This window comes from Oncorhynchus masou, unplaced genomic scaffold (genome assembly GCF_036934945.1).
Source record: "Oncorhynchus masou masou isolate Uvic2021 unplaced genomic scaffold, UVic_Omas_1.1 unplaced_scaffold_3228, whole genome shotgun sequence".
NCBI classification, from domain to species: domain Eukaryota; kingdom Metazoa; phylum Chordata; class Actinopteri; order Salmoniformes; family Salmonidae; genus Oncorhynchus; species Oncorhynchus masou.
This window is the reverse complement of record NW_027009643.1, coordinates 24,923-42,166: the sequence shown is the minus strand read 5'-3', so window position 1 is coordinate 42,166 and position 17,244 is coordinate 24,923. Positions and strand designations below refer to the sequence as shown.

The window sequence follows — 17,244 nt, the reverse complement described above, 5'->3', positions numbered from 1 at the left end:
TGAAGATACTGTTCATGTCTAGAGTAGTGAAGATACTGTTCATGTCTAGAGTAGTGAAGATACTGTTCATGTCTAGGGTAGTGAAGATACTGTTCATGTCTAGAGTAGTGAAGATACTGTTCATGTCTAGGGTAGTGAAGATACTGTTCATGTCTAGTGTAGTGAAGATATTGTTCATGTCTAGAGTTCATATCTAGTCTAGGGTAGTGAAGATACTGTTCATGTCTAGGGTAGTGAAGATACTGTTCATGTCTAGAGAAGGAAGATACTGTGTCTAGGGTAGTGAAGATACTGTTCATGTCTAGAGTAGTGAAGGTACTGTTCATGTCTAGGGTAGTGAAGATACTGTTCATGTCTAGGTAGTGAAGATACTGTTCATGTCTAGAGTAGTGAAGATATTGTTCATGTCTAGGTAGTGAAGATACTGTTCATGTCTAGAGTAGTGAAGATACTGTTCATGTCTAGAGTAGTGAAGATACTGTCCATGTCTAGAGTAGTGAAGATACTGTTCATGTCTAGTGTAGTGAAGATACTGTTCATGTCTAGAGTAGTGAAGATGTGTCCATGTCTAGTTAGTGAAGATACTGTTCATGTCTAGGTAGTGAAGATACTGTTCATGTCTAGAGTAGTGAAGATACTGTTCATGTCTAGAGTAGTGAGGATACTGTTCATGTCTAGGGTAGTGAAAATACTGTTCATGTCTAGAGTAGTGAAGATATTGTTCATGTCTAGAGTAGTGAAGATATTGACTCCTGTCCATGTCTAGAGTAGTGAAGATACTGTTCATGTCTAGAGTGAAAATAGTTCATGTGAAGTGAAAATACTGTTCATGTCTAGGGTAGTGAAGATACTGTTCATGAAGTAGTGAAGATACTGTTCATGCTCCAGAGTAGTGAAGATACTGTTCATGTCTAGTGAAGATACTGTTCATGTCTAAGATACTGTTCATGTCTAGGTAGTGAAGATACTGTTCATGTCTAGGTAGCAGTGAAGATACTGTTCATGTCTAGGGTAGTGAAGATACTGTTCATGTCTAGAGTAGTGAAGATACTGTTCATGTCTAGAGTAGTGAAGATATTGTTCTGTCTGTTCATGTCTAGAGTAGTGAAGATACTGTTCATGTCTAGGGTAGTGAAGATACTGTTCTGTTCATGTCTAGGTAGTGAAGATACTGTTCATGTCTAGGGTAGTGAAGATATTGTCCTATGTCTAGGTTAGTTCATGAGTGTAGTGGAAATACTGTTCATGTCTAGGGTAGTGAAGATTACTGTTCATGTCTAGAGTAGTGAAGATACTGTTCATGTCTAGAGTAGTGAAGATACTGTTCATGTCTAGAGTAGTGAAGATACTGTTCATGTCTAGAGTAGTGAAGATACTGTTCATGTCTAGAGTAGTGAAGATACTGTTCATGTCTAGAGTAGTGAAGATACTGATATTGAAGATACTGTTCATGTCTAGGTAGTGAAGATACTGTTCATGTCTAGAGTAGTGAAGGTACTGTTCATGTCTAGAGTAGTGAAGATACTGTTCATGTCTAGAGTAGTGAAGATACTGTTCATGTCTAGGGTAAGATACTGTTCATGTCTAGAGTAGTGAAGGTACTGTTCATGTCTAGGTAGTGAAGATACTGTTCATGTCTAGGTAGTGAAGATACTGTTCATATCTAGAGTAGTGAAGATACTGTTCATGTCTAGGTAGTGAAGATACTGTTCATGTCTAGAGTAGTGAAGATACTGTTCATGTCTAGAGTAGTGAAGATACTGTTCATGTCTAGGGTAGTGAAGATACTGTTCATGTCTAGAGTAGTGAAGATACTGTTCATGTCTAGGTAGTGAAGATACTGTTCATGTCTAGGGTAGTGAAGATACTGTTCATGTCTAGGTAGTGAAGATACTGTTCATGTCTAGAGTAGTGAAGATACTGTTCATGTCTAGAGTAGTGAAGGTACTGTTCATGTCTAGGGTAGTGAAGATACTGTTCATGTCTAGGGTAGTGAAGATACTGTTCATGTCTAGAGTAGTGAAGGTACTGTTCATGTCTAGAGTAGTGAAGATACTGTTCATGTCTAGAGTAGTGAGGATACTGTTCATGTCTAGGGTAGTGAAAATACTGTTCATGTCTAGAGTAGTGAAGATACTGTTCATGTCTAGGGTAGTGAAGATACTGTTCATGTCTAGAGTAGTGAAGATACTGTTCATGTCTAGAGTAGTGAAGATACTGTTCATGTCTAGGGTAGTGAAGATACTGTTCAAGAGTGAAGATACTGTTCATGTCTAGAGTAGTGAAGATACTGTTCATGTCTAGGGTAGTGAAGATACTGTTCATGTCTAGGGTAGTGAAGTTACTGTTCATGTCTAGAGTAGTGAAGATACTGTTCATGTCTAGGGTAGTGAAGATACTGTTCATGTCTAGTGTAGTGAAGATACTGTTCATGTCTAGAGTAGTGAAGATACTGTTCATGTCTAGGTAGTGATACTGTTCATGTCTAGAGTAGTGAAGATACTGTTCATGTCTAGGTAGTGAAGATACTGTTCATGTCTAGAGTAGTGAAGATACTGTTCATGTCTAGTGTAGTGAAGATACTGTTCATGTCTAGGGTAGTGAAGATACTGTTCATGTCTAGAGTAGTGAAGATACTGTTCATGTCTAGAGTAGTGAAGATACTGTTCATGTCTAGTGTAGTGAAGATATTGTTCATGTCTAGAGTAGTGAAGATACTGTTCATGTCTAGAGTAGTGAAGATATTGTCCATGTCTAGAGTAGTGAAGATATTGTCCATGTCTAGAGTAGTGAAGATACTGTTCATGTCTAGTGTAGTGAAGATACTGTTCATGTCTAGGGTAGTGAAGGTACTGTTCATGTCTAGAGTAGTGAAGATACTGTTCATGTCTAGAGTAGTGAAGATACTGTTCATGTCTAGGGTAGTGAAGATACTGTTCATGTCTAGAGTAGTGAAGATATTGTTCTGTTCATGTCTAGGTAGTGAAGATACTGTTCATGTCTAGGGTAGTGAAGATACTGTTCATGTCTAGAGTAGTGAAGATATTGTTCATGTTCATATCTAGGGTAGTGAAGATACTGTTCATGTCTAGGTAGTGAAGATACTGTTCATGTCTAGAGTAGTGAAGATACTGTTCATGTCTAGAGTAGTGAAGATATTGACTCCTGTTCATGTCTAGGTAGTGAAGATACTGTTCATGTCTAGAGTAGTGAAGATACTGTTCATGTCAGAGTAGTGAAGATACTGTTCATGTCTAGAGTAGTGAAGATACTGTTCATGTCTAGAGTAGTGAAGATACTGTTCATGTCTAGGTAGTGAAGATACTTTTCATGTCTAGAGTAGTGAAGATACTGTTCATGTCCAGGGTAGTGAAGATACTGTTCATGTCTAGAGTAGTGAAGATACTGTTCATGTCTAGGGTAGTGAAGATACTGTTCATGTCTAGAGGGTAGTGAAGATACTGTTCATGTCTAGGGTAGTGAAGATACTGTTCATGTCTAGAGTAGTGAAGATACTGTTCATGTCTAGAGTAGTGAAGATACTGTTCATGTCTAGGGTAGTGAAGATACTGTTCATGTCTAGAGTAGTGAAGATACTGTTCATGTCTAGGGTAGTGAAGATACTGTTCATGTCTAGAGTAGTGAAGATACTGTTCATGTCTAGAGTAGTGAAGATACTGTTCATGTCTAGGGTAGTGAAGATACTGTTCATGTCTAGAGTAGTGAAGATACTGTTCATGTCTAGAGTAGTGAAGATACTGTTCATGTCTAGGTAGTGAAGATACTGTTCATGTCTAGGGTAGTGAAGATGCTGTTCATGTCTAGGTAGTGAAGATACTGTTCATGTCTAGGGTAGTGAAGATACTGTTCATGTCTAGAGTAGTGAAGATACTGTTCATGTCTAGGTAGTGAAGATACTGTTCATGTCTAGAGTAGTGAAGATACTGTTCATGTCTAGTGTAGTGAAGATACTGTCCATGTCTAGAGTAGTGAAGATACTGTTCATGTCTAGGGTAGTGAAGATATTGTTGTCTGGAGTAGTGAAGATACTGTTCATGTCTAGAGTAGTGAAGATACTGTTCATGTCTAGAGTAGTGAAGATACTGTTCATGTCTAGATACTGTTCATGTAGTGAAGATACTGTTCATGTCTAGAGTAGTGAAGATACTGTTCATGTCTAGAGTAGTGAAGATATGTTCATGTCTAGAGTAGTGAAGATACTGTTCATGTCTAGGGTAGTGAAGATACTGTTCATGTCTAGAGTAGTGAAGATATTGTTCATGTCTAGAGTAGTGAAGATACTGTTCATGTCTAGTGTAGTGAAGATACTGTTCATGTCTAGGGTAGTGAAGATATTGTTCATGTCTAGAGTAGTGAAGATACTGTTCATGTCTAGGTAGTGAAGATACTGTTCATGAAGATAGTGAAGATACTGTTCATGTCTAGGGTAGTGAAGATACTGTTCATGTCTCTGACCTCTTAAATTATCAGTTTACTGTTTTCTGCATTGCTCTTCTAAATGTTGCACCACGGATACTGAGTTAGTCTGTGACTGGTTCTCTTAGGAAACTGTGCCGTCTCACATTGAGCCCATCATCAAAACCACTTCCTCTGGAAGAAACTCTCTCAGTACTCAGACATGACTTGAGATGTGAGCTGGAAGATGACAATGTAGAGTATTGAGTCCACCGACGTTGTGTTGAGATGGAGAGGAATCATGTTTTTCTGACTCTCAGTGAAATCTCTTCCTGCTTATTGTTTGCATTCCATTAATCATTAACCAAGAGCCAGTTTATTAGTCATATGCACAGGATACACATGTTACACAGCACAAGGAAATGGTGACTGCGAGTTCACTCTCACCAACCTTCCAACCTCAGTGCACAGACACACTAACCACTAGCCCACTGAGGCCACCCCATAATAATGACATTAAATCCGGTCCATAGTGTATGATGAAGTCATCTGTCCTCTCATAGATATTCCTTCTCTGTGTTTTGTCCGTTCTCAGGTACAAGTGATCCTTACGTGAAGTTTAAACTGGATGGGAAGACACTATACAAGAGTAAAGTGGTTTATAAGAACCTCAACCCAACATGGAACGAGTCCTTCTCTTTCCCTGTCAGAGACCTGGACCAGAGACTGTATATTAAGGTAGGGGTTGGGACATACCTCATGTGTGGGGCCCAGTAGGGGCCGTTCTGGTCAGACGAGTGTTTCTGCTCTTCGTCTGTTTCACTCTTCATTAAGCATCTTCATCTGGTCTACCTTGCAGGTGTATGACCGGGATCTGACCATGGATGACTTCTTATGGGATCCAGCTACCTTCTCCTCAGTGATCTGGAGATGGAAAAGAGTGACACATTTTAAAATGTCACAATTTTCAGGAGATATTGATTGTTGTAACTCTGGCAGCAGGTAACCTAGAGGTTAGATAGGTGAGAGAGGTGAGAGGTTAGAGAGGCAGCAACCGGAGCTAATCTCAGTTTATAGTGCAATATGATCAGTAAAGTAATCTTACACATGTAAAACATTAACACCTGGTGTGTGTATCTATCAGTTACACACGTCAATACACACAAGTATTCTGATGCCGTTAATGTTGTCAATACAAAAATAACACTGATCATCTCCAACCTGGCATTTCTTCATAATGAGACAGATCCTCTCCAACCTGGCATTTCTTCATAATGAGACAGATTCTCTCCAACCTGGCATTTCTTCATAATGAGACAGATTCTCTCCAACCTGGCATTTCTTCATAATGAGACAGATTCTCTCCAACCTGGAATTTCTTCATAATGAGACAGATTCTCTCCAACCTGGCATTTCTTCATAATGAGACAGATTCTCTCCAACCTGGCATTTCTTCATAATGAGACATCATCTCCAACCTGGCATTTCTTCATAATGAGACAGATTCTCTCCAACCTGGCATTTCTTCATAATGAGACAGATTCTCTCCAACCTGGCATTTCTTCATAATGAGACAGATTCTCTCCAACCTGGCATTTCTTCATAATGAAACAGATCATCTCCAACCTGGCATTTCTTCATAATGAGACATCATCTCCAACCTGGCATTTCTTCATAATGAGACAGATTCTCTCCAATCTGGCATAACAAAAGCGTAATGACTTGTTTCAAGAAGGTTTTTTATTAAGATGCATATCCATGTGAAAAAATGTACAAACCCCCTATCGTCCATCTGTCTGTCACAGCCCGAGCTGAACTAACCCATGCCATCTGAATAGTGACTATGCTAAGCTAACCCAGGCTAACTGAACCATGTTTTATGCTAAGGTAACCCTGTTGTATCCCCAGGGTGTGTGAGCTGTCCGTGCGTCTGGACGACCCCAACAGTCTGGAGGAGGACATGGGAGTCATCATGCTGGACATGTCTCTCTCTCTTAGGGATAGAGAGAACGAGAGGAACTCTGTAAGGAACTAGACAATACAATATACCATATCTAACAGGCTTGGGGTCAATTCCTTTTCAGTTCAGTCAATTCAGGAAGTCAACTGAAATTCCATGTGTTCCTCATAGAGAAGCTTTGAAGAAAATGACAATGACTTTTTAACTTCCTGATTTGACTGAGTTTGATGGAATTGACCCCAACTATGATGTCTACCATATTCTACAGATATACTTGCATGTTTTTCTTCCTCTACTAACTGTGACAGTGTGTTGTGCTTGTAACCTGCATGTACTTGTTGCCTGCATGTACCTGTTGCAGAGGTGGCCTAAGAGGAAGAGGAGTATCAGGGTAAGTCATCCAAATATATCCACTCTAGTGTACTAACACCACTATTTAATCACGAAGGATCCACTCTAGTGTACTAACACCACTATTTAATCACGAAGGATCCACTCTAGTGTACTAACACCACTATTTAATCACGAAGGATCCACTCTAGTGTACTAACACCACTATTTAATCACTAAGGATCCACTCTAGTGTACTGACACCACTATTTAATCACGAAGGATCCACTCTAGTGTACTAACACCACTATTTAATCACTAAGGATCCACTCTAGTGTACTAACACCAGTATTTAATCACGAAGGATCCACTCTAGTGTACTAACACCACTATTTAATCACTTAGGATCCACTCTAGTGTACTAACACCACTATTTAATCACGAAGGATCCACTCTAGTGTACTAACACCACTATTTAATCACGAAGGATCCACTCTAGTGTACTGGCACCACTATTTAATCACGAAGGATCCACTCTAGTGTACTGGCACCACTATTTAATCACTTAGGATCCACTCTAGTGTACTGGTACCACTATTTAATCACTAAGGATCCACTCTAGTGTACTGGCACCACTATTTAATAACTAAGGATCCACTCTAGTGTACTAACACCACTATTTAATCACTAAGGATCCACTCTAGTGTACTGACACCACTATTTAATCACGGTATGGATCCACTCTAGTGTACTGACACCACTATTTAATCACTTAGGATCCACTCTAGTGTACTGACACCACTATTTAATCACTTAGGATCCACTCTAGTGTACTGGCACCACTATTTAATCCCTTAGGATCCACTCTAGTGTACTGACACCACTATTTAATCACTTAGGATCCACTCTAGTGTACTGACACCACTATTTAATCACTTAGGATCCACTCTAGTGTACTGACACCACTATTTAATCACTTAGGATCCACTCTAGTGTACTGACACCACTATTTAATCACGAAGGATCCACTCTAGTGTACTGACACCACTATTTAATCACTTAGGATCCACTCTAGTGTACTGACACCACTATTTAATCACTTAGGATCCACTCTAGTGTACTGGCACCACTATTTAATCACGAAGGATCCACTCTAGTGTACTGGCACCACTATTTAATCAGGATCCAAAACTTAGTTCTTCATTGAAGCTGGACATTGGTCTTTCTCCACTAGAGGGCAGTATACCACCGAGAACCCGTTCATTGTTTAGAATGAGTTACTGCCACATCCCTACTAATAATCTCTGCTAAATAAATGATGTGTTGTTTGATTTGATGATGTTAAAGTGTAGCTGGTTGGTTCTATGTCTTTGCAGTGTGTCGTCCTCCGCTGTTTGCATACAGTATGAAACAGATTTAAACATCAGTTCTCATTAAGCTCCGGGACAGCCGGAAGATGATTGCTCTGAGACAGGGTCCTCGTCCATAATGGCACCCTATTCCCTATGGTACCTGGTCTAAAGTAGTGCACTACACGATAATAGGGTGCCATTTGTGTCACAGCTTAATCTAGTGAACTGAATAGGAGCTTAATGTATTTCTCTGTCAGGTTTCTCTTGATGTAAGCTCACCTAATTATCTTAGAGCAGATGAGTCTTAGGGTGCGCCCCGAATGGCTCCCTATTCCCTATGTATAGTGCACTACTTTAGACCAGAGGCCTATGGCACCCTATTCCCTATATATAGAGCACTACTTTAGACCAGAGGCCTATGGCACCCTATTCCCTATATATAGTGCACTACTTTAGACCAGAGGCCTATGGCACCCTATTCCCTATATATAGAGCACTACTTTAGACCAGAGGCCTATGGCACCCTATTCCCTATATATAGTGCACTACTTTAGACCAGAGGCCTATGGCACCCTATTCCCTATATATAGTGCACTACTTTAGACCAGAGGCCTATGGCACCCTATTCCCTATATTGTGCACTAGTTTAGACCAGAGCACTATGGCGCCCTATTCCCTATATTGTGCACTAGTTTAGACCAGAGGCCTATGGCACCCTATTCCCTATATTGTGCACTAGTTTAGACCAGAGCACTATGGCGCCCTATTCCCTATGTATAGTGCACTACTTTAGACCAGAGCCCTATGGGACACTATTCCCTACATATAATGCACTACTTTAGACCAGAGCACTAAGGGGAATATACTGTACACTAATGGTGATATAACATGGCTCATTTGAAATCCATTTACCTCGTGTTTATCTGTGTTTATAATGGTGATATAGCATGGCTCATTTGAAATCCATTTACCTCGTGTTTATCTGTGTTTATAATGGTGATATAGCATGGCTCATTTGAAATCCATTTACCTCGTGTTTATCTGTGTTTATAATGGTGATATAACATGGCTCATTTGAAATCCATTTACCTCGTGTTTATCTGTGTTTATAATGGTGATATAGCATGGCTCATTTGAAATCCATTTACATCGTGTTTATCTGTGTTTATAATGGTGATATAGCATGGCTCATTTGAAATCCATTTACCTCGTGTTTATCTGTGTTTATAATGGTGATATAGCATGGCTCATTTGAAATCCATTTACCTCGTGTTTATCTGTGTTTATAATGGTGATATAGCATGGCTCATTTGAAATCCATTTACCTCGTGTTTATAATGGTGATATAACATGGCTCATTTGAAATCCATTTACCTCGTGTTTATCTGTGTTTATAATGGTGATATAGCATGGCTCATTTGAAACATGGCTCATTTGAAATCCATTTACCTGGTGTTTATCTGTGTTTATAATGGTGATATAGCATGGCTCATTTGAAATCCATTTACCCCGTGTTTATCTGTGTTTATAATGGTGATATAGCATGGCTCATTTGAAATCCATTTACCTCGTGTTTATCTGTGTTTATAATGGTGATATAGCATGGCTCATTTGAAATCCATTTACCTCGTGTCTATCTGTGTTTATAATGGTGATATAGCATGGCTCATTTGAAATCCATTTACCTGGTGTTGATCTAATATATCCCATTTAGCAGACGCTTTTGTCCAAAGCGACTTACAAGTCGGCTGGGGCCACTACTTTTACATATGGGTGGCCCTAGCGGGAATCGAACCCACGACGCTTGGCGTTGCAAGCGCCATGCTCTACCGACTGAGCCACTAGTATAACACAGTGTATAGTGATAGTGTAGCATGATAACAGTAGTGGGGATATAACATGTTATTTGAAATCCATTTACCTGGTGTTGATCTAGTATAACACAGTGTATAGTGATAGCGTAGCATGATAATAGTAGTGGGGATATAACATGTTATTTGAACAGGTTATCAATAGAACTGACTTTCCTCTCCTCCTCCTCCCTCCAGTCTCCGCTGGCCCAGAGTGGTCGTCTGTCAGAGTCTCTGAGGAAGTCTCAGCTGTGGTCAGGTGTAGTGGGGGTGACCCTGGTCGAGGGACAGGACCTGCCAGAGGACGGACCTGGAGAGCTGTTTGTTCGATTCAGACTGGGGGAGCAGAGATACAAGAGCAGGGTAGGAGTTGCACACATATGGACACACACACACACACACACACATATGGACACACACACACACACACACACACATATGGACACACACACACACGCGCACACACATATGGACACACACACTCTTACACACACACACACTCATACACACACACACACTCATACACACACACACACACACACACACACACACACACACACACACACACACACACACACACACACACACACACACACACACACACACACATACACACACACACACATACGGACACACACACATATGGACACACACACTCACACATATGGACACACACACTCATACACACACACACACACACACACACACACACACACACACACACACACACACACACACACACACACACACACACACACACACACACACACACACACACACACACACACACACACGCACACACACACACTCTCCCTCCACCACTAAGTCCTCTCTCCCCTCCTGTCTTCAGAACCAGCCCAAGAAGGCCAACCCCCAGTGGAGGGAGAGGTTTGACTTCAACCGGTTCCCGGAGGGTCCTGGGGTCCTGGAGATAGAGGTCTGGAACAAAGAGGGACGCAAATATGAGGAGTGTTACGGCATGTGAGTTACAACATGTTCATTCTGGATCTCTGTAGTTACAACATGGTGATTCTGGATCCCCTTTAGTTACAACATGGGTCATACTGGATCTCTGTAGTTACAACATGGTCATTCTGGATCCCTGTAGTTACAACATGGTCATTCTGGATCTCTGTAGTTACAACATGGTCATTCTGGATCCCCTTTAGTTACAACATGGTCATTCTGGATCTCTGTAGTTACAACATGGTCATTCTGGATCTCTGTAGTTACAACATGGTCATTCTGGATCCCTGTAGTTACAACATGGTCATTCTGGATCTCTGTAGTTACAACATGGTCATTCTGGATCTCTGTAGTTACAACATGGTCATTCTGGATCTCTGTAGTTACAACATGGTCATTCTGGATCTCTGTAGTTACAACATGGTCATTCTGGATCTCTGTAGTTACAACATGGTCATTCTGGATCCCTGTAGTTACAACATGGTCATTCTGGATCTCTGTAGTTACAACATGGTCATTCTGGATCCCTGTAGTTACAACATGGTCATTCTGGATCTCTGTAGTTACAACATGGTCATTCTGGATCTCTGTAGTTACAACATGGTCATTCTGGATCTCTGTAGTTACAACATGGTCATTCTGGATCCCCTTTAGTTACAACATGGTCATTCTGGATTTCTGTAGTTACAACATGGTCATTCTGGATCTCTGTAGTTACAACATGGTCATTCTGGATCCCCTTTAGTTACAACATGGTCATTCTGGATCTCTGTAGTTACAACATGGTCATTCTGGATCCCCTTTAGTTACAACATGGTCATTCTGGATCCCCTTTAGTTACAACATGGTCATTCTGGATCCCCTTTAGTTACAACATGGTCATTCTGGATTTCTGTAGTTACAACATGAGTCATTCTGGATCCCTTTAGTTACAACATGGGTCATTCTGGATCTCTGTAGTTACAACACGGGTTATTCTGGATCCCTTTAGTTACAACATGGGTCATTCTGGATCTCTTTAGTTACAACATGGTCATTCTGGATCCCTTTAGTTACAACATGGGTCATTCTGGATCCCTTTAGTTACAACATGGGTCATTCTGGATCCCTTTAGTTACAACATGGTCATTCTGGATCCCTTTAGTTACAACATGGGTCATTCTGGATCCCTTTAGTTAAAACGTGGTCGTTCTGGATCTCTGTAGTTACAACATGGGTCATTCTGGATCCCTTTAGTTACAACATGGTCATTCTGGATCTCTGTTGTTACAACATGGTCATTCTGGATCTCTTTAGTTACAACATGAGTCATTCTGGATCTCTGTAGTTACAACATGGGTCATTCTGGATCCCTTTAGTTACAACATGGGTCATTCTGGATCCCTTTAGTTACAACATGGTCATACTGGATCTCTGTAGTTACAACATGGTTATTCTGGATCTCTGTAGTTACAACATGGTCATTCTGGATCCCTTTAGTTACAACATGTGTCATTCTGGATCCCTTTAATTACAACTTGGGTCATTCTGTATCTCTTTAGTTACAACATGGGTCATTCTGGATCTCTGTAGTTACAACATGGGTCATTCTGGATATCTTTAGTTACAACATGGGTCATTCTGGATCTCTTTAGTTACAACATGGGTCATTCTGGATCTCTTTAGTTACAACATGGGTCATTCTGGATCTCTTTAGTTACAACATGGCTCATTCTGGATCTCTGTAGAATCATTGTGATGTCAAATGAATGATACCACTGATTTGTCTGTCTTTCAGCCATCAACTTTATAGTCTCTTTTCCTTGCAAATGCATAAGACGAACCTTTCCTCCTTGTTTGAACCAAAACATACGGCCTCATATTGTTGATGTGTGTGTTCTGTCTCTGTGTGTTCTGTCTCTGTGTGTTCTGTCTCTGTCTGTCTCTGTGAGTCCTGTCTCTGTGTGTTCTGTCTCTGTGTGTTCTGTCTCTGTGTGTTCTGTCTCTGTCTGTCTCTGTGTGTCCTGTCTCTGTGTGTCCTGTCTCTGTGTGTTCTGTCTCTGTGTGTTCTGTCTCTGTCTCTGTGTGTCCTGTCTCTGTGTGTTCTGTCTCTGTGTGTTCTGTCTCTGTGTGTTCTGTCTCTGTCTGTCTCTGTGAGTCCTGTCTCTGTGTGTTCTGTCTCTGTCTGTCTCTGTGTGTCCTGTCTCTGTGTGTCCTGTCTCTGTGTGTTCTGTCTGTCTCTGTGTGTCCTGTCTCTGTGTGTCCTGTCTCTGTGTGTTCTGTCTCTGTGTGTTCTGTCTCTGTGTGTTCTGTCTCTGTGTGTTCTGTCTCTGTCTGTCTCTGTGTGTCCTGTCTCTGTGTGTCCTGTCTCTGTGTGTCCTGTCTCTGTGTGTCCTGTCTCTGTGTGTTCTGTCTCTGTGTGTTCTGTCTCTGTCTGTCTCTGTGAGTCCTGTCTCTGTGTGTCCTGTCTCTGTGTGTCCTGTCTCTGTGTGTCATGTCTCTGTGTGTTCTGTCTCTGTGTGTTCTGTCTCTGTGTGTTCTGTCTCTGTGTGTTCTGTCTCTCTGTGTCCTGTCTCTGTCTGTCTCTGTGTGTCCTGTCTCTGTGTCCTGTCTCTCTGTGTCCTGTCTCTGTGTCCTGTCTCTGTGTGTACCAGGTGTGAGGTGGACCTGTCCAGTGTTCTACCCAACCAGTCTCAGCTGTTCACGCGGGTTCTGAAAGAGGGAAAAGGTCGTGTGGTCTTCCTGATCACTCTGAGCACGTGCAGTGGCGTCTCCATCTCCGACATGTGTGCCCCGCCCCTCGAGGAGCCTCAGGAGAGAGAGAGAACTCTGGAGAAATACGTCAGTACTGTTATAATATATATATACCTCCTCTGTTATAGAGACATCAGTCCTGTTATAATATATATATACCTCCTCTGTTATAGAGACATCAGTCCTGTTGTTTTACAGGGTCAGTCCTGTCTGTAATGTGTTGTTTCACAGGGTCAGTCCTGTCTGTAATGTGTTGTTTTACAGGGTCAGTCCTGTCTGTAATGTGTTGTTTTACAGGGTCAGTCCTGTCTGTAATGTGTTGTTTCACAGGGTCAGTCCTGTCTGTAATGTGTTGTTTACAGGGTCAGTCCTGTCTATAATGTGTTGTTTTACAGGGTCAGTCCTGTCTGTAATGTGTTGTTTCACAGGGTCAGTCCTGTCTGTAATGTGTTGTTTTACAGGGTCAGTCCTGTCTGTAATGTGTTGTTTACAGGGTCAGTCCTGTCTGTAATGTGTTGTTCCACAGGGTCAGTCCTGTCTGTAATGTGTTCTTTCACAGGGTCAGTCCTGTCTGTAATGTGTTGTTTACATGGTCAGTCCTGTCTGTAATGTGTTGTTTTACAGGGTCAGTCCTGTCTGTAATGTGTTGTTTACAGGGTCAGTCCTGTCTGTAATGTGTTGTTTCACAGGGTCAGTCCTGTCTGTAATGTGTTGTTCACAGGGTCAGTCCTGTCTGTAATGTGTTGTTTACAGGGTCAGTCCTGTCTGTAATGTGTTGTTTTACAGGGTCAGTCCTGTCTGTAATGTGTTGTTTTACAGGGTCAGTCCTGTCTGTAATGTGTTGTTTACAGGGTCAGTCCTGTCTGTAATGTGTTGTTCACAGGGTCAGTCCTGTCTGTAATGTGTTGTTCCACAGGGTCAGTCCTGTCTGTAATGTGTTGTTCCACAGGGTCAGTCCTGTCTATAATGTGTTGTTTCACAGGGTCAGTCCTGTCTGTAATGTGTTGTTTTACAGGGTCAGTCCTGTTAGTTAACAGGCTCTGTTTCTGATGTTGTTTACAGGGTCAGTCCTGTCTGTAATGTGTTGTTTACAGGGTCAGTCCTGTCTGTAATGTGTTGTTTACAGGGTCAGTCCTGTTTGTAATGTGTTGTTTTACAGGGTCAGTCCTGTCTGTAATGTGTTGTTCCACAGGGTCAGTCCTGTCTGTAATGTGTTGTTTCACAGGGTCAGTCCTGTTAGTTAACAGGCTCTGTTTCTGATGTTGTTTACAGGGTCAGTCCTGTCTGTAATGTGTTGTTCCACAGGGTCAGTCCTGTCTGTAATGTGTTGTTCACAGGGTCAGTCCTGTCTGTAATGTGTTGTTCCACAGGGTCAGTCCTGTCTGTAATGTGTTGTTTTACAGGGTCAGTCCTGTCTGTAATGTGTTGTTTACAGGGTCAGTCCTGTCTGTAATGTGTTGTTTACAGGGTCAGTCCTGTCTGTAATGTGTTGTTTACAGGGTCAGTCCTGTCTGTAATGTGTTGTTTACAGGGTCAGTCCTGTCTGTAATGTGTTGTTCACAGGGTCAGTCCTGTCTGTAATGTGTTGTTCCACAGGGTCAGTCCTGTCTGTAATGTGTTGTTCCACAGGGTCAGTCCTGTTAGTTAACAGGCTCTGTTTCTGATGTTGTTTACAGGGTCAGTCCTGTCTGTAATGTGTTGTTTTACAGGGTCAGTCCTGTTAGTTAACAGACTCTGTTTCTGATGTTGTTTACAGGGTCAGTCCTGTCTGTAATGTGTTGTTCCACAGGGTCAGTCCTGTCTGTAATGTGTTGTTTTACAGGGTCAGTCCTGTCTGTAATGTGTTGTTTACAGGGTCAGTCCTGTCTGTAATGTGTTGTTTACAGGGTCAGTCCTGTCTGTAATGTGTTGTTTACAGGGTCAGTCCTGTCTGTAATGTGTTGTTTACAGGGTCAGTCCTGTCTGTAATGTGTTGTTCACAGGGTCAGTCCTGTCTGTAATGTGTTGTTCCACAGGGTCAGTCCTGTCTGTAATGTGTTGTTCCACAGGGTCAGTCCTGTTAGTTAACAGGCTCTGTTTCTGATGTTGTTTACAGGGTCAGTCCTGTCTGTAATGTGTTGTTTACAGGGTCAGTCCTGTCTGTAATGTGTTGTTTACAGGGTCAGTCCTGTTTGTAATGTGTTGTTTTACAGGGTCAGTCCTGTCTGTAATGTGTTGTTTTACAGGGTCAGTCCTGTCTGTAATGTGTTGTTTCACAGGGTCAGTCCTGTCTGTAATGTGTTGTTTCACAGGGTCAGTCCTGTCTGTAATGTGTTGTTTCACAGGGTCAGTCCTGTCTGTAATGTGTTGTTTTACAGGGTCAGTCCTGTTAGTTAACAGACTCTGTTTCTGATGTTGTTTACAGGGTCAGTCCTGTCTGTAATGTGTTGTTCCACAGGGTCAGTCCTGTCTGTAATGTGTTGTTTTACAGGGTCAGTCCTGTTAGTTAACAGACTCTGTTTCTGATGTTGTTTACAGGGTCAGTCCTGTCTGTAATGTGTTGTTCCACAGGGTCAGTCCTGTCTGTAATGTGTTGTTTTACAGGGTCAGTCCTGTCTGTAATGTGTTGTTTACAGGGTCAGTCCTGTCTGTAATGTGTTGTTTACAGGGTCAGTCCTGTCTGTAATGTGTTGTTCCACAGGGTCAGTCCTGTCTGTAATGTGTTGTTTTACAGGGTCAGTCCTGTCTGTAATGTGTTGTTTACAGGGTCAGTCCTGTCTGTAATGTGTTGTTTACAGGGTCAGTCCTGTTAGTTAACAGGCTCTGTTTCTGATGTTGTTTTACAGGGTCAGTCCTGTCTGTAATGTGTTGTTTTACAGGGTCAGTCCTGTTAGTTAACAGACTCTGTTTCTGATGTTGTTTACAGGGTCAGTCCTGTCTGTAATGTGTTGTTCCACAGGGTCAGTCCTGTCTGTAATGTGTTGTTTTACAGGGTCAGTCCTGTCTGTAATGTGTTGTTTACAGGGTCAGTCCTGTCTGTAATGTGTTGTTCACAGGGTCAGTCCTGTCTGTAATGTGTTGTTTACAGGGTCAGTCCTGTCTGTAATGTGTTGTTTACAGGGTCAGTCCTGTCTGTAATGTGTTGTTCACAGGGTCAGTCCTGTCTGTAATGTGTTGTTCCACAGGGTCAGTCCTGTTAGTTAACAGGCTCTATTTCTGATGTTGTTCCTCTCAGAGTTTCAAAAGTTCCTTCAGGAACCTCCGGGATGTTGGTTTCCTTCAAGTTAAGATTATCAAGGCTACTGATCTGTTGGCAGCTGATTTAAATGGTATGAAGCACTTCACTCTGAACTTCATTTCACTGTAGAACTAGATATATCCTTTAGTGTTGCACTATATTTTACCACAAAAGCTACTGTATATAGACACTAACTCTGGCTGTGTGTGTGGTTGGGTGGGTGTCTATTGCAGGGAAGAGTGATCCGTTCTGTGTGTTGGAGTTGGGGAACGACAGACTGCAGACTCACACCATCTATAAAACCCTCAACCCCAACTGGAACAAAGTCTTCACCTTGTCAGTCACACACCTGCTTTTTACCCTCTTCGTTATCCTTTAAACATGGGCTTTAACGTGGTGTTACACATCTGTCATTTTAAA

At 41.7% G+C, this 17,244-nt stretch overlaps 1 protein-coding gene across 1 annotated transcript in view; it reads left to right on the top strand.

The window, feature by feature from the left end:
• Window positions 1–4,979: 4,979 nt before the first annotated feature.
• LOC135534265 (multiple C2 and transmembrane domain-containing protein 2-like) overlaps window positions 4,980–17,244 on the top strand; it is a gene marked incomplete at both ends in the record, with an annotated part of 29,483 nt that continues 17,218 nt past the window's right edge. Inside the window, 10 exon segments of the mRNA XM_064961343.1 lie at window positions 4,980–5,154; window positions 5,276–5,308; window positions 5,311–5,358; window positions 6,329–6,439; window positions 6,738–6,767; window positions 10,107–10,271; window positions 10,759–10,889; window positions 13,508–13,694; window positions 16,822–16,915; window positions 17,058–17,160. Of these exon segments, the coding sequence (XP_064817415.1) occupies window positions 4,980–5,154; window positions 5,276–5,308; window positions 5,311–5,358; window positions 6,329–6,439; window positions 6,738–6,767; window positions 10,107–10,271; window positions 10,759–10,889; window positions 13,508–13,694; window positions 16,822–16,915; window positions 17,058–17,160 (1,077 nt within the window).